The 19,965-nt window shown below is 51.3% G+C and overlaps 1 protein-coding gene across 1 annotated transcript in view; it reads right to left on the reverse strand.

Moving 5' to 3' along the window:
- LOC140471217 (nck-associated protein 1-like) overlaps positions 1–19,965 on the reverse strand; it is a 179,230-nt gene that overhangs the window by 130,622 nt on the left and 28,643 nt on the right. Inside the window, exons 5-8 of the mRNA XM_072567142.1 lie at positions 19,525–19,581; positions 14,690–14,786; positions 13,806–13,915; positions 12,693–12,825 (exon numbers count right to left, since the gene is read on the reverse strand). Coding sequence (XP_072423243.1) covers positions 12,693–12,825; positions 13,806–13,915; positions 14,690–14,786; positions 19,525–19,581 — 397 coding nt within the window. The remainder of the gene's footprint in view (positions 1–12,692; positions 12,826–13,805; positions 13,916–14,689; positions 14,787–19,524; positions 19,582–19,965) is intronic.

Raw genomic sequence — 19,965 nt, forward strand, 5'->3', positions numbered from 1 at the left:
CAAGTCTCCTGCAGCTGAGCTTCTGTGAAAGGGGTGGTTAGCTGAAAGGTCATACTGGATTTGCTAATTCACGTGAAATAATTCTGATGTGTTTTGCCTAAAATCATTTCTTTCTCAGATGCCTGTGTGTGAGAATGGGTGTTATGAGCCATGCCCCTGGATTTTGAATGCTGCAATGAACCCTAATTTGCTTTAATCCTGAAGCATTTGTGGTGAGCTCCTTTAAAATTGGAATCCCTGCAGTGTGGAAGCAGACTATTCAGCCCAGCGAATCAATACTGACTCCCCCAAACCCTCCCCCACCAAAGGGCGACCCATCCAGCCTGACCCTATCCCAGCATTTCCCATGGCGAATGCACAAACCTGCACATCCCTGGACACTATGGAGCAATTTCCCGTGCACTTTGGATTGTAGGAGGAAACTGGAGCAAACCCACCCAGACACGGGGAGAATGTGCAAACTCCACACAGACAGTCGCCCGAGGCTGGAATCGAACCCGGGTCCCTGGCACTGTGAGGCAGCAGTGCTACCCACCAAGCCACCGTGGACTTGGGTTCAGAGTCCTCTCTCCTGCAGACGTAATCACACTGTCCAACCCTGTCCCCCACCTGATCCTAGTCCCACTGATCCTGAATGTAGTCACTATTCATTCAGGGCAGCAAGGTGGCTCAGTTGTGAGCACTGATGCCTCACAGTGTCAAGGACGCGGGTTCAATCCCAACCACAGGCGACTGTCTGTGTGGAGTTTGCACATTCTCCCCGTGGCTGCATGGGTTTCCTCCTGGTGCTCCGGTTTACTCCCACAGTCCAAAGACATGGCGGTTAGGGTGGATTCGACATGTTAAATTGTCCCATAGTGTCCAGGGATGTACAGGTTAGAGTGGATTGGCCATACTAAATTGTCCCATAGTGTCCAGGGATGTGCAGGTTAGGGTGGATTGGCCATGGGAAATTGTCCTATAGTGTCCAGGGATGTGCAGGTTAGGGTGGATTGGCCATGCTAAATTGTCCCATAGTGCCCAGGGATGTGCAGGTTAGGGTGGATTGGCCATCCTAAATTGTCCCATAGTGTCCAGGGATGTGCAGTTTAGGGTGGATTGGCCATGCTAAATTGTCCCATAGTGTCCAGGGATGTGCAGGTTAGGGTGGATTGGCCATGCTACATTGTCCCATAGTGCCCAGGGATGTGCAGGTTAGGGTGGATTGGCCATGCTAAATTACCCATATGGCCGAGGGATGTGCAGGCTAGGGTGGATTGGCCATGCTAAATTGTCCCATAGTACCCAGGAATGTGCAGGTTAGGGTGGATTGGTCATGCTAAATTGTCCCATAGTATCCAGGGATGTTCAGGTTAGGGTGGATTGGCCATGCTAAATTGTACCGTAGTGTCCAGGGATGTGCAGGTTAGGGTGGATTGGCCATGCTAAATTGTCCCATAGTGCCCAGGGATGTGCAGGGTTAGGGTGGATTGGCCATGCTAAATTGTCCCATAGTGTCCAGGGATGTGCAGGTTAGGGTGGATTACCCGTGCTAAATTGTCCCATAGTGCCCAGGGATGTGCAGGTTAGGGTGGATTGGCCATGCTAAATTGTCCCATAGTGTCCAGGGATGTGCAGGTTAGGGTGGATTGGCCATGCTAAATTGTCCCATAGTGCCCAGGGATGTGCAGGTTAGGGTGAATTGGCCATGGGAAATTGTCCCATAGTGTCCAGGGATGTGCAGGTTAGGGTGGATTGGCCATGGGAAATTGTCCCATAGTGTCCAGGGATGTGCAGGTTAGGGTGGATTGGCCATGCTAAATTGTCCCATAGTGCCCAGGGATGTGCAGGTTAGGGTGGATTGGCATCCTAAATTGTCCCATAGTGTCCAGGGATGTGCAGTTTAGGGTGGATTGGCCATGCTAATTTTTTTCCCATAGTGTCCAGGGATGTGCAGGTTAGGGTGGATTGGCCATGCTAAATTACCCATATGGCCGAGGAATGTGCAGGCTAGGGTGGATTGGCCATGCTAAATTGTCCCATAGTACCCAGGAATGTGCAGGTTAGGGTGGATTGGTCATGCTAAATTGTCCCATAGTATCCAGGGATGTGCAGGTTAGGGTGGATTGGCCATGCTAAATTGTCCCATAGTGCCCAGGGATGTGCAGGTTAGGGTGAATTGGCCATGGGAAATTGTCCCATAGTGTCCAGGGATGTGCAGGTTAGGGTGGATTGGCCATGGGAAATTGTCCCATAGTGTCCAGGGATGTGCAGGTTAGGGTGGATTGGCCATGCTAAATTGTCCCATAGTGCCCAGGGATGTGCAGGTTAGGGTGGATTGGCATCCTAAATTGTCCCATAGTGTCCAGGGATGTGCAGTTTAGGGTGGATTGGCCATGCTAATTTTTTTCCCATAGTGTCCAGGGATGTGCAGGTTAGGGTGGATTGGCCATGCTAAATTACCCATATGGCCGAGGAATGTGCAGGCTAGGGTGGATTGGCCATGCTAAATTGTCCCATAGTACCCAGGAATGTGCAGGTTAGGGTGGATTGGTCATGCTAAATTGTCCCATAGTATCCAGGGATGTTCAGGTTAGGGTGGATTGGCCATGCTAAATTGTACCATAGTGTCCAGGGATGTGCAGGTTAGGGTGGATTGGCCATGCTAAATTGTCCCATAGTGCCCAGGGATGTGCAGGGTTAGGGTGGATTGGCCATGCAAAATTGTCCCATAGTGTCCAGGGATGTGCAGGTTAGGGTGGATTAGCCGTGCTAAATTGTCCCATAGTGCCCAGGGATGTGCAGGTTAGGGTGGATTGGCCATGCTAAATTGTCCCATAGTGTCCAGGGATGTGCAGGTTAGGGTGGATTGGCCATGCTAAATTGTCCCATAGTACCCAGGGATGTGCAGGTTAGGGAGGATTGGCCATGCTAAATTGTCCCATAGTGTCCAGGGATGTGCAGGTTAGGGTGGATTGGCCATGCTAAATTGTCTTAGAATGTCCAGGGATGTGCAGGTTAGGGTGGATTGGCCATGCTAAATTGTCCCATAGTGTCCAGGGATGTGCAGGTTAGGGTAGATTGGCCATGCTAGATTGTCCCATAGTGTCCAGGGATGTGTAGGTTAGGGTGGATTGGCCATGCTAAATTGTCTTAGAATGTCCAGGGATGTGCCGGTTAGGGTGGATTGGCCATGCTAAATTGTCCCATAGTGTCCAGGGATGTGCAGGTTAGGGTGGATTAGCCATGCTAAATTGTCCCATAGTGCCCAGGGAATGTGCAGGTTAGGGTGGATTGGCCATGCTAAGTTGTCCCATAGTGCCCAGGAATGTGCAGGTTAGGGTGGATTGGCCATGCTAAATTGTCCCATAGTGCCCAGGGATGTGCAGGTTAGGGTGGATTGGCCATGCTAAATTGTCCCATAGTGCCCAGGGATGTGCAGGTTAGGGTGGATTGGCCATGCTAAATTGTCCCATAGTGCCCAGGGATGTGCAGGTTAGGGTGGATTGGCCATGCTAAATTGTCCCATAGTGTCCAGGGATGTGCAGGTTAGGGTGGATTGGCCATGTTAAATTGTCCCCATAGTGCCCAGGGATGTGCAGGTTAGGGTGGATTGGCCATGCTAAATTGTCCCTGTAGTGTCCAGGGATGTGCAGGTTAGGGTGGATTGGCCATGCTAAATTGTCCCATCGTGTCCAGGGATGTGCAGGTTAGGGTGGATTGGCCATTCTAAATGGTCCCATTGTGTCCAGGGATGTGCAGGTTAGGGTGGATTGGCCGTGCTAAATTGTCCCATAGTGCCCAGGGATGTGCAGGTTAGGGTGGATTGGCCATGCTAAATTGTCCCATAGTGCCCAGGGATGTGTAGGTTAGGGTGGATTGGCCATGCTAAATTGTCCCATAGTGCCCAGGGATGTGCAGGTTAGGGTGGATTGACCGTGCTAAATTGTCCCATAGTGCCCAGGGATGTGCAGGTTAGGGTGGATTGGCCATGCTAAATTGTCCCATAGTGCCCAGGGATGTGCAGGTTAGGGTGGATTGGCCATGCTAAATTGTCCCATAGTGTCCAGGGATGTGCAGGTTAGGGTGGATTGGCCGTGCTAAATTGTCCCATAGTGCTCAGGGATGTGTAGGTTAGTGTGGATTGGCCATGCTAAATTGTCCCATAGTGTCCAGGGATGTGCAGGTTAGGGTGGATTGGTCATGGGAAATTGTCCCATAGTGTCCAGGGATGTGCAGGTTAGGGTGGATTGGCCATGCTAAATTGTCTTAGAATGTCCAGGGATGTGCCGGTTAGGGTGGATTGGCCATGCTAAATTGTCCCATAGTGTCCAGGGATGTGCAGGTTAGGGTGGATTGGCCATGCTAAATTGTCTTAGAATGTCCAGGGATGTGCCGGTTAGGGTGGATTGGCCATGCTAAATTGTCCCACAGTGTCCAGGGATGTGCAGGTTAGGGTGGATTAGCCATGCTAAATTGTCCCATAGTGCCCAGGGAATGTGCAGGTTAGGGTGGATTGGCCATGCTAAGTTGTCCCATAGTGCCCAGGAATGTGCAGGTTAGGGTGGATTGGCCATGCTAAATTGTCCCATAGTGCCCAGGGATGTGCAGGTTAGGGTGGATTGGCCATGCTAAATTGTCCCATAGTGCCCAGGGATGTGCAGGTTAGGGTGGATTGGCCATGCTAAATTGTCCCATAGTGCCCAGGGATGTGCAGGTTAGGGTGGATTGGCCATGATTAATTGTCCCATAGTGTCCCGGGATGTGCAGGTTAGGGTGGATTGGCCATGCTAAATTGTCCCCATAGTGCCCAGGGATGTGCAGGTTAGGGTGGATTGGCCATGCTAAATTGTCCCTGTAGTGTCCAGAGATGTGCAGGTTAGGGTGGATTGGCCATGCTAAATTGTCCCATCGTGTCCAGGGATGTGCAGGTTAGGGTGGATTGGCCATTCTAAGTGGTCCCATTGTGTCCAGGGATGTGCAGGTTAGGGTGGATTGGCCATGCTAAATTGTCCCATAGTGCCCAGGGATTTGCAGGTTAGGGTGGATTGGCCATGCTAAATTGTCCCATAGTGCCCAGGGATGTGCAGGTTAGGGTGGATTGGCCATGCTCAATTGTCCCATAGTGCCCAGGGATGTGCAGGTTAGGGTGGATTGGCCATGCTAAATTGTCCCATAGTGCCCAGGGATGTGCAGGTTAGGGTGGATTGGCCATGCTCAATTGTCCCATAGTGTCCAGGGATGTACAGGTTAGGGTGGATTGGCCATGCTAAATTGTCCCATAGTGCCCAGGGATGTGCAGGTTAGGGTGGATTGGCCATGCTAAATTGTCCCATAGTGCCCAGGGATGTGCAGGTTAGGGTGGATTGGTCATGCTAAATTGTCCCATAGTGCCCAGGGATGTGCAGGTTCGGGTGGATTGGTAATGCTAAATTGTCCCATAGTGTCCAGGGATGTGCAGGTTAGGGTGGATTGGCCATGCTAAATTGTCCCATAGTGTCCAGGGATGTGCAGGTTAGGGTGGATTGGCCATGCTAAATTGTCCCATAGTGCCCAGGGATGTGCAGGTTAGGGTGGATTGGCCATGCTAAATTACCCATATGGCCGAGGGATGTGCAGGCTAGGGGGGATTGGCCATGCTAAATTGTCCCATAGTACCCAGGAATGTGCAGGTTAGGGTGGATTGGTCATGCTAAATTGTCCCATAGTATCCAGGGATGTTCAGGTTAGGGTGGATTGGCCATGCTAAATTGTACCATAGTGCCCAGGGATGTGCAGGGTTAGGGTGGATTGGCCATGCTAAATTGTCCCATCGTGTCCAGGGATGTGCAGGTTAGGGTGGATTAGCCGTGCTAAATTGTCCCATAGTGCCCAGGGATGTGCAGGTTAGGGTGGATTGGCCATGCTAAATTGTCCCATAGTGCCCAGGGATGTGCAGGTTAGGGTGGATTGGCCATGCTAAATTGTCCCATAGTGTCCAGGGATGTGCAGGTTAGGGTGGATTGGCCGTGCTAAATTGTCCCATAGTGCTCAGGGATGTGTAGGTTAGTGTGGATTGGCCATGCTAAATTGTCCCATAGTGTCCAGGGATGTGCAGGTTAGGGTGGATTGGTCATGGGAAATTGTCCCATAGTGTCCAGGGATGTGCAGGTTAGGGTGGATTGGCCATGCTAAATTGTCCCATAGTGTCCAGGGATGTGCAGGTTAGGGTGGATTGGCCATGCTAAATTGTCTTAGAATGTCCAGGGATGTGCAGGTTAGGGTGGATTGGCCATGCTAAATTGTCTTAGAATGTCCAGGGATGTGCCGGTTAGGGTGGATTGGCCATGCTAAATTGTCCCACAGTGTCCAGGGATGTGCAGGTTAGGGTGGATTAGCCATGCTAAATTGTCCCATAGTGCCCAGGGAATGTGCAGGTTAGGGTGGATTGGCCATGCTAAGTTGTCCCATAGTGCCCAGGAATGTGCAGGTTAGGGTGGATTGGCCATGCTAAATTGTCCCATAGTGCCCAGGGATGTGCAGGTTAGGGTGGATTGGCCATGCTAAATTGTCCCATAGTGCCCAGGGATGTGCAGGTTAGGGTGGATTGGCCATGCTAAATTGTCCCATAGTGCCCAGGGATGTGCAGGTTAGGGTGGATTGGCCATGCTAAATTGTCTCATAGTGTCCAGGGATGTGCAGGTTAGGGTGGATTGGCCATGTTAAATTGTCCCCATAGTGCCCAGGGATGTGCAGGTTAGGGTGGATTGGCCATGCTAAATTGTCCCTGTAGTGTCCAGGGATGTGCAGGTTAGGGTGGATTGGCCATGCTAAATTGTCCCATCGTGTCCAGGGATTTGCAGGTTAGGGTGGATTGGCCATGCTAAATTGTCCCATAGTGCCCAGGGATGTGCAGGTTAGGGTGGATTGGCCATGCTCAATTGTCCCATAGTGCCCAGGGATGTGCAGGTTAGGGTGGATTGGCCATGCTAAATTGTCCCATAGTGCCCAGGGATGTGCAGGTTAGGGTGGATTGGCCATGCTAAATTGTCCCATAGTGCCCAGGGATTTGCAGGTTAGGGTGGATTGGCCATGCTAAATTGTCCCATAGTGTCCAGGGATGTGCAGGTTAGGGTGGATTGGCCATGCTAAATTGTCCCATAGTGCCCAGGGATGTGCAGGTTAGGGTGGATTGGCCATGCTAAATTGTCCCATAGCGCCCAGGGATGTGCAGATTAGGGTGGATTGGTCGTGCTAAATTGTCCCATAGCGCCCAGGGATTTGCAGTTTAGGGTCGATTGGTCGTGCTAAATTGTCCCATAGCGCCCAGGGATGTGCAGATTAGGGTGGATTGGCCGTGCTAAATTGTCCCATAGTGCCCAGGGATGTGCAGGTTAGGGTGGATTGGCCATGCTAAATTGTCCCGTAGTGTCCAGGGATGTGCAGGTTAGGGTGGATTGGCCGTGCTAAATTGTCCCATAGTGCCCAGGGATGTGCAGGTTAGGGTGGATTGGCCATGCTAAATTGTCCCATAGTGCCCAGGGATGTGTAGGTTAGGGTGGATTGGCCATGCTAAATTGTCCCATAGTGCCCAGGGATGTGCAGGTTAGGGTGGATTGACCGTGCTAAATTGTCCCATAGTGCCCAGGGATGTGCAGGTTAGGGTGGATTGGCCATGCTAAATTGTCCCATAGTGCCCAGGGATGTGCAGGTTAGGGTGGATTGGCCATGCTAAATTGTCCCATAGTGTCCAGGGATGTGCAGGTTAGGGTGGATTGGCCGTGCTAAATTGTCCCATAGTGCTCAGGGATGTGTAGGTTAGTGTGGATTGGCCATGCTAAATTGTCCCATAGTGTCCAGGGATGTGCAGGTTAGGGTGGATTGGTCATGGGAAATTGTCCCATAGTGTCCAGGGATGTGCAGGTTAGGGTGGATTGGTCATGATAAATTGTCCCATAGTGTCCAGGGATGTGCAGGATAGGGTGGATTGGCCATGCTAAATTGTCCCTGTAGTGTCCGGGGATGTGCAGGTTAGGGTGGATTGGCCATGCTAAATTGTCTTAGAATGTCCAGGGATGTGCCGGTTAGGGTGGATTGGCCATGCTAAATTGTCCCATAGTGTCCAGGGATGTGCAGGTTAGGGTGGATTGGCCATGCTAAATTGTCTTAGAATGTCCAGGGATGTGCCGGTTAGGGTGGATTGGCCATGCTAAATTGTCCCACAGTGTCCAGGGATGTGCAGGTTAGGGTGGATTAGCCATGCTAAATTGTCCCATAGTGCCCAGGGAATGTGCAGGTTAGGGTGGATTGGCCACGCTAAGTTGTCCCATAGTGCCCAGGAATGTGCAGGTTAGGGTGGATTGGCCATGCTAAGTTGTCCCATAGTGCCCAGGGATGTGCAGGTTAGGGTGGATTCGCCATGCTAAATTGTCCCATAGTGCCCAGGGATGTGCAGGTTAGGGTGGATTGGCCATGCTAAATTGTCCCATAGTGCCCAGGGATGTGCAGGTTAGGGTGGATTGGCCATGCTAAATTGTCCCATAGTGTCCAGGGATGTGCAGGTTAGGGTGGATTGGCCATGTTAAATTGTCCCCATAGTGCCCAGGGATGTGCAGGTTAGGGTGGATTGGCCATGCTAAATTGTCCCTGTAGTGTCCAGGGATGTGCAGGTTAGGGTGGATTGGCCATGCTAAATTGTCCCATCGTGTCCAGGGATGTGAAGGTTCGGGTGGATTGGCCATTCTAAATGGTCCCATTGTGTCCAGGGATGTGCAGGTTAGGGTGGATTGGCCATGCTAAATTGTCCCATAGTGCCCAGGGATTTGCAGGTTAGGGTGGATTGGCCATGCTAAATTGTCCCATAGTGCCCAGGGATGTGCAGGTTAGGGTGGATTGGCCATGCTCAATTGTCCCATAGTGCCCAGGGATGTGCAGGTTAGGGTGGATTGGCCATGCTAAATTGTCCCATAGTGCCCAGGGATGTGCAGGTTAGGGTGGATTGGCCAGGCTAAATTGTCCCATAGTGCCCAGGGATTTGCAGGTTAGGGTGGATTGGCCATGCTAAATTGTCCCATAGTGTCCAGGGATGTGCAGGTTAGGGTGGATTGGCCATGCTAAATTGTCCCATAGTGCCCAGGGATGTGCAGGTTAGGGTGGATTGGCCATGCTAAATTGTCCCATAGCGCCCAGGGATGTGCAGATTAGGGTGGATTGGTCGTGCTAAATTGTCCCATAGTGCCCAGGGATGTGCAGTTTAGGGTGGATTGGTCGTGCTAAATTGTCCCATAGCGCCCAGGGATGTGCAGATTAGGGTGGATTGGCCGTGCTAAATTGTCCCATAGTGCCCAGGGATGTGCAGGTTAGGGTGGATTGGCCATGCTAAATTGTCCCGTAGTGTCCAGGGATGTGCAGGTTAGGGTGGATTGGCCATGCTAAATAACCCATATGGCCGAGGGATGTGCAGGCTAGGGTGGATTGGCCATGCTAAATTGTCCCATAGTACCCAGGAATGTGCAGGTTAGGGTGGATTGGTCATGCTAAATTGTCCCATAGTATCCAGGGATGTTCAGGTTAGGGTGGATTGGCCATGCTAAATTGTACCATAGTGTCCAGGGATGTGCAGGTTAGGGTGGATTGGCCATGCTAAATTGTCCCATAGTGCCCAGGGATGTGCAGGGTTAGGGTGGATTGGCCATGCTAAATTGTCCCATCGTGTCCAGGGATGTGCAGGTTAGGGTGGATTAGCCGTGCTAAATTGTCCCATAGTGCCCAGGGATGTGCAGGTTAGGGTGGATTGGCCATGCTAAATTGTCCCATAGTGCCCAGGGATGTGCAGGTTAGGGTGGATTGGCCATGCTAAATTGTCCCGTAGTGTCCAGGGATGTGCAGGTTAGGATGGATTGGCCATGCTAAATTACCCATATGGCCGAGGGATGTGCAGGCTAGGGTGGATTGGCCATGCTAAATTGTCCCATAGTACCCAGGAATGTGCAGGTTAGGGTGGATTGGTCATGCTAAATTGTCCCATAGTATCCAGGGATGTTCAGGTTAGGGTGGATTGGCCATGCTAAATTGTACCATAGTGTCCAGGGATGTGCAGGTTAGGGTGGATTGGCCATGCTAAATTGTCCCATAGTGCCCAGGGATGTGCAGGGTTAGGGTGGATTGGCCATGCTAAATTGTCCCATCGTGTCCAGGGATGTGCAGGTTAGGGTGGATTAGCCGTGCTAAATTGTCCCATAGTGCCCAGGGATGTGCAGGTTAGGGTGGATTGGCCATGCTAAATTGTCCCATAGTGCCCAGGGATGTGCAGGTTAGGGTGGATTGGCCATGCTAAATTGTCCCATAGTGTCCAGGGATGTGCAGGTTAGGGTGGATTGGCCGTGCTAAATTGTCCCATAGTGCTCAGGGATGTGTAGGTTAGTGTGGATTGGCCATGCTAAATTGTCCCATAGTGTCCAGGGATGTGCAGGTTAGGGTGGATTGGTCATGGGAAATTGTCCCATAGTGTCCAGGGATGTGCAGGTTAGGGTGGATTGGCCATGCTAAATTGTCCCATAGTGTCCAGGGATGTGCAGGTTAGGGTGGATTGGCCATGCTAAATTGTCTTAGAATGTCCAGGGATGTGCCGGTTAGGGTGGATTGGCCATGCTAAATTGTCCCATAGTGTCCAGGGATGTGCAGGTTAGGGTGGATTGGCCATGCTAAATTGTCTTAGAATGTCCAGGGATGTGCAGGTTAGGGTGGATTGGTCATGCTAAATTGTCCCACAGTGTCCAGGGATGTGCAGGTTAGGGTGGATTAGCCATGCTAAATTGTCCCATAGTGCCCAGGGAACGTGCAGGTTAGGGTGGATTGGCCATGCTAAATTGTCCCATCGTGTCCAGGGATGTGCAGGTTAGGGTGGATTGGCCATTCTAAATGGTCCCATTGTGTCCAGGGATGTGCAGGTTAGGGTGGATTGGCCATGCTAAATTGTCCCATAGTGCCCAGGGATTTGCAGGTTAGGGTGGATTGGCCATGCTACATTGTCCCATAGTGCCCAGGGATGTGCAGGTTAGGGTGGATTGGCCATGCTCAATTGTCCCATAGTGCCCAGGGATGTGCAGGTTAGGGTGGATTGGCCATGCTAAATTGTCCCATAGTGCCCAGGGATATGCAGGTTAGGGTGGATTGGCCAGGCTAAATTGTCCCATAGTGTCCAGGGATGTACAGGTTAGGGTGGATTGGCCATGCTAAATTGTCCCATAGTGCCCAGGGATGTGCAGGTTAGGGTGGATTGGCCATGCTAAATTGTCCCATAGTGCCCAGGGATGTGCAGGTTAGGGTGGATTGGTCATGCTAAATTGTCCCATAGTGCCCAGGGATGTGCAGGTTCGGGTGGATTGGTAATGCTAAATTGTCCCATAGTGTCCAGGGATGTGCAGGTTAGGGTGGATTGGCCATGCTAAATTGTCCCATAGTGTCCAGGGATGTGCAGGTTAGGGTGGATTGGCCATGCTAAATTGTCCCATAGTGCCCAGGGATGTGCAGGTTAGGGTGGATTGGCCATGCTAAATTACCCATATGGCCGAGGGATGTGCAGGCTAGGGTGGATTGGCCATGCTAAATTGTCCCATAGTACCCAGGAATGTGCAGGTTAGGGTGGATTGGTCATGCTAAATTGTCCCATAGTATCCAGGGATGTTCAGGTTAGGGTGGATTGGCCATGCTAAATTGTACCATAGTGTCCAGGGATGTGCAGGTTAGGGTGGATTGGCCATGCTAAATTGTCCCATAGTGCCCAGGGATGTGCAGGGTTAGGGTGGATTGGCCATGCTAAATTGTCCCATCGTGTCCAGGGATGTGCAGGTTAGGGTGGATTAGCCGTGCTAAATTGTCCCATAGTGCCCAGGGATGTGCAGGTTAGGGTGGATTGGCCATGCTAAATTGTACCATAGTGTCCAGGGATGTGCAGGTTAGGGTGGATTGGCCATGCTAAATTGTCCCATAGTGCCCAGGGATGTGCAGGTTAGGGTGGATTGGCCATGGTAAATTGTCCCATAGTGCCCAGGGATGTGCAGTTTAGGCTGGATTGGTCGTGCTAAATTGTCCCATAGTGCCCAGGGATGTGCAGGTTAGGGTGGATTGGCCATGCTAAATTGTCCCGTAGTGTCCAGGGATGTCCAGGTTAGGGTGGATTGGCCGTGCTAAATTGTCCCATAGTGCCCAGGGATGTGCAGGTTAGGGTGGATTGGCCATGCTAAATTGTCCCATAGTGCCCAGGGATGTGCAGGTTAGGGTGGATTGGACATGGGACATTGTCTAGGAAAAAGTGAGGACTGCAGATGCTTGAGATCTGAACTGAAAATGTGTTGCTGGAAAAGCGCAGCAGGTCAGGGCAGCATCCAAGGGGCAGGAGAATCGACATTTCAGGCATGCGCTGATGAAGGGCTCATGCCCGAAACGTCGATTATCTTGCCCCGTGGATGCTGCCTGACCTGCTGCGCTTTTCCAGCAACACATTTTCAGCTCATGCTGAATTGTCCCATTATGTCCAGGGATGTGCAGGTTGCAGCAGTTAGGCCAGGGGTAAATGTAGAATAATAGGGTATGGGAATGGGTCTGTGTGGATTACTCTTCAGAGGGTCGGTGTGGATGTGTTGGGCCGAAGGGCCTGTTTCCATACTCTCGGGATTCTATTCTATGATGACCTGCGCTTATCCTCTGTGAACCCTTCCTTTTGACGCATTTACCTGAATTGCTTCATTGAGAACAACTGCATCGAAGTGGGCTAGATACAGGACAAAGTAACGTTGAATTATCTTCTTGTACTTGTGGAGCAGTCCTCGCAGTTCCTCCATCACAAACATCAACTCGGCGATGTTACTGAAACCGAAGCAACATAACGGTAATCAGCAAGCCCTCTCCTTAATCCCAGGGCACTGTGGCTGCTCACCAGAGTTGCCAAATTGGCTCCGAATCACCTTTTGGTCACAGCCCCATTGTGATCCCACTGCAGTGAGTTTAAGCGTGTGCTTGCGTCCAATTGTGGACACCGCATTCTCGGGAGGATGTGAAGGCACACGAGGGAGAGAGTGCAGAAGCGATTTACAACAACGGTTCCAGGATCGATCGAGGACCTTGGGACTTTTCTCCTTGGGACAGAAGAAGGCTTTGAGGGAGAGCTGATCGTGGGCTTTCAAAATCACCAGCGCGGGCCGGAAAGCAGAGGCCGGGAGAAATTGCTCCTGCTCATTAAAGAAATCGAGAATCAGAGGGCACAGATTGAAAGGGTGGTGGAAGGGTGATGTGAGGAAATGCTTTCTCATCCCAGCGAGCAGTTCGGGCGTGAATTGCAATGCCTGGGAACATGGTGGAGGGCAGGTCAAATGGACACATTCAAGAGGGGACTGGACAGTGAGTGGGGATAGAAATGGGGTTGTAGGGGATACGCGGAAAGGGCCGGAGATAAGGGGGATAGAACGGAGCTGGATAGTATAGCCAGTGGACTCAATGGCCTCCTTCTGCACCGTTGTCATGTAACGCTTCTGTGAAGGGTCACCAGACTGAATCCTGACATGGTCGGCTTGTCTTAGGAGGAGACTGGGCCTGCAGAGTGAGAGACAATTTTGCTGTAGAGAGGTATGGACATCCTGACAGGGCTTGACAGTGGAGATGGGGGAAGGATAATACCCCACCCCAGCTGTCAGGGTAATGGAGTAAAGTGGGTGTCCCTTCAACACTGGGATGAAGAGGGATAATGCCACACGAAGGGAATTTTTGGAACCCCCCCCCCCCCACCCCCGCTCACCACCCCAACCGTAGATTGGGGCCGTAGATGTTCCGCCAATGATTACTGCCTTCACCTGTCCACGTAGTCTTCCGGAGTCTTGGTTTTGGTGATGTTTTCGGCGTGACGTACGAGCCAAGAAATCTCATCGCGGGAAAACGACAGAGCCATGAAGACGAAGAGGATCTGGACGGAGGAGAGAAAGAGCTTTGGAAAACTCCCAGTCAGCTTGGCTGGAAACAGTGGCCTTCGACACAGTGTCTGGGGTGGGGGCGGAGAGGGGGGGGGGGGGTGACGGAAAACAAACCTCTCGAACCCCTCACGGGCCTGAGCTCATGGCCTTCTCGAGGTGGGTGGGCAAGGGGAGTGAGACAATCATCGCTCCTCAGTATTCAGCGACGCTTCCTGTTGGATCATCAAGCACAGAGGGTGCCCAGGTGAACCGGTGACACTACTGTGCCTGTCACCCCTTCGGCTTGCCTGATGGATAACGGGGGAGGGTGCCCAGTGCCTGCCCAACAATGCCCAAACCCCGTGGCTGGGCAATGCCAGTGAGATCAGGCGCCAGGTTCGGCAGCATGCACACTGATACAGCACAGCTCCACGGGAACTCACTCCTGAGTCCCAGTGAAGGAACAAATCCCATCCAGCGCAATGACCAGGACGCTCGGGGAGCCATCTTCATTGCGAAAGCCGAGTGTCAGGTCCCATACCAGGCCTGGAGTGGGCAATGATTAGGGTCGACACGCCAATGCAGTATTGAGGGAGCACTGGGCTGCCTGAGGGGCAATCATTCATTCAACAGTATCAGGGCTCAATACAGCTATTAACTGGAGTAGGCCAGGCCGGGTGGGGGAGGTGGGGATGAAACTCTGGGCCCAGTTTGCACCATCCCTCCTCTGACGATGACAACAGCACCTCGTACGAACGCGCATAAAATCCGAGCTGGGGCTCTATTACCTTGGGTCCCAACAGGCCAGGTTCTTCAGCGAGGATGATGCTGAGTTCCTTCACCGTGCTCCTCAGGAAGAGACGCCTCTCTCTGTGAAAGCTCCCACTAGACAGACAGCACAGGTCAATGGGCCCTGTTCCCTGTTCACTCCCACCCTCCTTCCCCCACGGCAAGGTTGAAGCCAATGCTCGTTAGAACCACAGCTCAGTCAGGATGCCAGCTTCCACCCCCAATTCCACCGCCTGCCGTGCTTGGGCACCACTGTGTGGGATCGCCACAGCGTAACGCGATGGGTTGGGAATGCCACTGAACTGCACACAGCAAAGCTGATTTTCCCTGAATCGTAGTATTCGTGGCAATGTGGTGAATCCCGAGGCTAACACAATTTGGGAAAGTCTGCTGCAGGGTCAGGGATATTTTGACAGGGAACTTTAAAAGCTTTAGGCAGCTTCAAATGGCTTATGATGATTTATAAAGTGATGTTCATAAAAAATCATGGAATCCTGACAGTGTGGATTCAGCCCACCAAGTCCACACTGACCCTCCCAAGAGTACACCACCCAGACCCATTCCCCTACTGTGTTGCTTTACATTTCTCCCTGACTCATCCACCCTCACCAGCACATCCCTGGGCACTATGGGACAATTTAGCACGGCCAATCCACCCTAACCAGCACATCCCTGGACACTATGGGACAATTTAGCACGGCCAATCCACCCTAACCTGCACATCCCTGGGCACTATGGGACAATTTAGCATGGCCAATCCACCCTAACCTGCACATTCCTGGGCACTATGGGACAATTTAGCATGGCCAATCCATCCTAACCTGCACATCCCTGGGCACGATGGGACAATTTAGCCCGGCCATTCCCACCCTAACCTACACATCCCTGGACACTATGGGACAATTTAGCATGGCCAATCCACCCTAACCTGCACATCCCTGGGCACTATGGGACAATTTAGCATGGCCAATCTACCCTAACCTGCACATCCCTGGACACTTTGGGACATTTTAGCATGATCAATCCGCCCTAACCTGCACATCCCTGGGCACTATGGGACAATTTAGCATGGTCAATCCACCCTAACCTGCACATCCCTGGGCACTATTGGACACTTTAGCATGGCCAATCCACCCTAACCCTGCACATCCCTGGGTATGATGGGACAAATTAGCACGGCCAATTCACCTTAACCTGCATATCTCTGGACACTATGGGACAATTTAGCACGGCCAATCCACCCTAACCTGCACATCCCTGGATACTATGACACAAATTAGCACGGCCAATCCACCCTAACCTACACATCCCTGGACACTATGGGACAATTTAGCATGGCCAATCCACCCTAACCTGCACACCCCTGGGCACTATTGGACAATTTAGCATGGCCAATCCACCCTAACCTGCACATCCCTGGACACTATGGGACAATTTAGCATGGCCAATCCACCCTAACCCGCACATCCCTGGGCACTATGGGACAATTTAGCATGGCCAATCCACCCTAACCTGCACATTCCTGGACATTATGGGACAATTTAGCACGGCCAATCCACCCAAACCTGCACATCCCTGGGCACTATGGGACAATTTAGCATGACCAATCCACCCTAACCCGCACATCCCTGGGCACTATGGGACAATTTAGCATGGCCAATCCACCCTAACCTGCACATTCCTGGACATTATGGGACAATTTAGCACGGCCAATCCACCCAAACCTGCACATCCCTGGGCACTATGGGACAATTTAGCCTGGCCCATCCACCCTAACCTGCACATCCCTGGGCACTATGGGACAATTTAGCATGGCCAATCCACCCTAACCTACACATCCCTGGGCACTATGGGACAATTTAGCATGGCCAATCCACCCTAACCTACACATCCCTGGGTACTATGGGACAATTTAGCATGGCCAATCCACCCTAACCCGCACATCCCTGGGCACTATGGGACAATTTAGCACGGCCAATCCACCCTAACCTGTACATCCCCGGGCACTACGGGGACAATTTAGCATGGCCAATCCACCCTAACCTGCACATCCCTGGACACTATGGACAATGTCGTTGCGGTTCTGTTCGCCGAGCTGGGAGTTTGTCTTGCAGACGTTTCGTCCCCTGGCTAGGGGACATCCTCAGGGCTTGGGAGCCTCCTGTGATGCGCTTCTGTGTCGTTTCCTCTGGCATTTGTAGTGGTATAAAGCGAACAGAACCACAACAACGAACACCCAAGCTCCAAATCTTCTCACAAAGTTTGAACTGTGGGACAACGTAGCATGGCCATTTTGCCTAAGCTGCACATCTTTGGACTGTGGGAGGAAACCCACACAGAGAGAATGTGTAAACTCCACGCAGACAGTCACCTGAGGCTTGAATCGAACCTGGGACCCTGAGGCTGTGAGGCAGCAGTGCTAACCATTGAGCCACCCGTGCCCCTCACCCCATCTCCCAACCATTTCAATGCACTGATTAATCGTAGGGCTCTGTCCTTCAAACGTAGGTGAACAATAAAGTGACCAGCATTGTAAGTGTTCATATGCATGAGAGTATTTCATCCAGTGGATAAACACCTCTTGTGCAATCAACTCCAAACCCCTGATTTGAAGGAGTCAAAAGATACTGCAGAGTATATATAGTCTTCCTCTCTCTCACTCACCCTTTCACTCTCTCTGACCCTATTTCCCTCCCTTTGTGCAATCTCCCTACAAGTCTCTCACTCCATCTCTCACTGACATTGTCCATCGTTCTCTCTCTCTTTCTCTGTCTGTCTCTCTCTCTCTCTCAATCACTGTCTGTCTTTGTCACCGTCTCTCCCTCTCCCTTGGTTACTATCTGTCTCTGTCCCTCCCTCAATATCTGTCATCCCTTTCGGACATTATCTGTCTCTGATGGTCTATCTCTCTGACCAGACATACTTTGCTCTCTGGCACTAACTCTCCCTTGTTTCACTCCGAGAATGTGTCACTCCTCTCTGGTTTGCTGTTCTTCTTTGCCCCAGTTCTGAAGCTGACGACACCCCCCCCCCCTCGCTCTCTCTGAAACACTTTCTTGTCCTCTCTCTCAGAGGTGAAGGGCTGTCTTTTCATGGTGGGGGTGATAATCAGGGGATGGAACGCACTCCTGTTGAAAAGCCCCAACTTGCCACTGAGGGGCGTCTGACCTGAGGCAGAGGGACTTGGGCGTGCCTGTGTGAACTTGGCTCAGAGCCTGGAATCTCAAAATTGGATGAGCTCTTGTTGATTCAGCTGGAGGAAAGTCTGGATTTTACTCAACTGACAGTGAAAGAAACCATTTTCCCTTTGGTCAATGTCTCATTGCTTATTGTTAGTTAAAAATCACACACCACCAGGTTATAGTCCAACAGGTTTATTTGGAAGCACTAACTGATGAAGGAGCGACACTCGGAAAGCTAGTGCTTCCAATTAAATCTGTTGGACTATAACCTGGTGGCGTGTGATTTTTCACTTTGTCCACCCCAGTCCAACACTGGCACCTCCATATCATGCTTATTTGAAGACACAGTATTTCCATAAGATAAAGAGTTGCTGATTGTTTCTAGTTTCTGACGCTGGATTGACACGTGCATGGCTAAGAGTTAATTAAAGAGCAAAGAGTTAATGTGAAGAAAATTATGGACGACAGCTTTTTCAGAAGTTCCACTTCTGCCAATGCGCGAGAGGGTCCTGAGTTTGGACAGACGGGCGCTGAAGTGAAATGAGTTGGCATGGAGGCTGAGGGGGCCATTGAAAAGGGGACTGGGAGAGTGGCATAGGTTGGCATGGGGGAACGATCATGGGTAAGACCTCCTGAAGTGACTGAATCCAGAGCGCAGATCATAAACCACATGAGACTCGGTCACTCCAAGATTGCCGGTGCGAACCTGGCCCACCTCTGAGATAATGGTGGCACTGGGGTGACTAGTGTATACCAATGGCTGCAATGAAGCTGGCAGATCAGGAGGGGATGGTACCACTCTGTCAGCCACGATGTCTGTCTCAGAGTCAACCCCAGTGTGGGATTTGGATCACAGAACACAGAACAGTACAGGACAGGAACAGGCCCTTCGGCCCACCATGTCTGTGCTGACCATGATACCATTCTAAGTTAATCCCATCTGCCTCCACATGGTCCATGTCCCTCAATTCTCTGCCTGTTCATGTGTCTGTGTAAATACCTGTTCAATATTGCTATTGTATTGGGTTTTACCACCTCCCCCCAGCAGCGTGATGCAGACACCTACCACCCACTGAGTAAAAAACATTCCTCCCACATCTCCTTTACACTTTCCCCCTCTCACGATAAACCTACTCCCCCTAGGTTTGACATTCCCACCCTGGGAAAAAGACTCTGACTACCCACCCTATCCACGACCCTGATAATTGTATATCCTTCGAACAGGCCGCCCTTCAGTCTCTGACGCTCGAGTGAAAACAATCCAAGTTTATCCAATCTCTCCTGATAGCTCATACCCTCCAATCCAGGTAACATCCTGGTAAACTCCTTCTTCACCCTCTCCAAAACTTCCACATCCTTCCGATAGTGTGGGGACCAGAACTGCACACAACGCTCCAAATGTGACCTCACTAATGTTTTATACAGCTGTAACGTGACCTGCCACCTTGTATACTCAGTGCCCTGCCTGATGAAGGTAAACATGCTGTATTGCCCTCTTTCCCACCTTACCCACTTGTGCTGCCCCTTTCAGGGAGCTATGGGCTTGTACCCCACGATCCCTCGGGATATCAATGCTCCGAAGGGTCCTGTCTTTACTGTATACTTTGTGCATGTACGTTTGAGTTCCCAGAATGCATCATCATATTTGTTACCTTTTCGAAGTGGCTTCTTCTCGACATTCCTTAAGGTCAGCGATGCGTTTACTGTATCTGAAAGATCAGAACCCACAATCACATCACTAAACCACAGCACCATTCAGGAGAAAAGGGAGAGAGATCACAGCTCAGGGAAAGGTACTCAGCAACAATCAAACGGGGTTAGATACAGAGTAAAGCTCTCTGAACACTGTCCCCCCATCAAACACTCCCAAGACAGGGCCAGCACCGGGTTAGATACAGAGTAAAGCTCCTTTAACTGTCCACCCATCAAACAGACCCAGGACAGGGACAGCACGGGGTTAGATACAGAGTAAAGCTCCCTCTACACTGTCCCCCCATCAAACACTCCCAGGACAGGGACAGCACGGGGTTAGATACAGAGTAAAGCTCTCTGAACACTGTCCCCCCATCAAACACTCCCAAGACAGGGCCAGC

The sequence above is a fragment of the Chiloscyllium punctatum genome, chromosome X (genome assembly GCF_047496795.1).
Source record: "Chiloscyllium punctatum isolate Juve2018m chromosome X, sChiPun1.3, whole genome shotgun sequence".
Classification (NCBI taxonomy): Eukaryota; Metazoa; Chordata; class Chondrichthyes; order Orectolobiformes; family Hemiscylliidae; genus Chiloscyllium; species Chiloscyllium punctatum.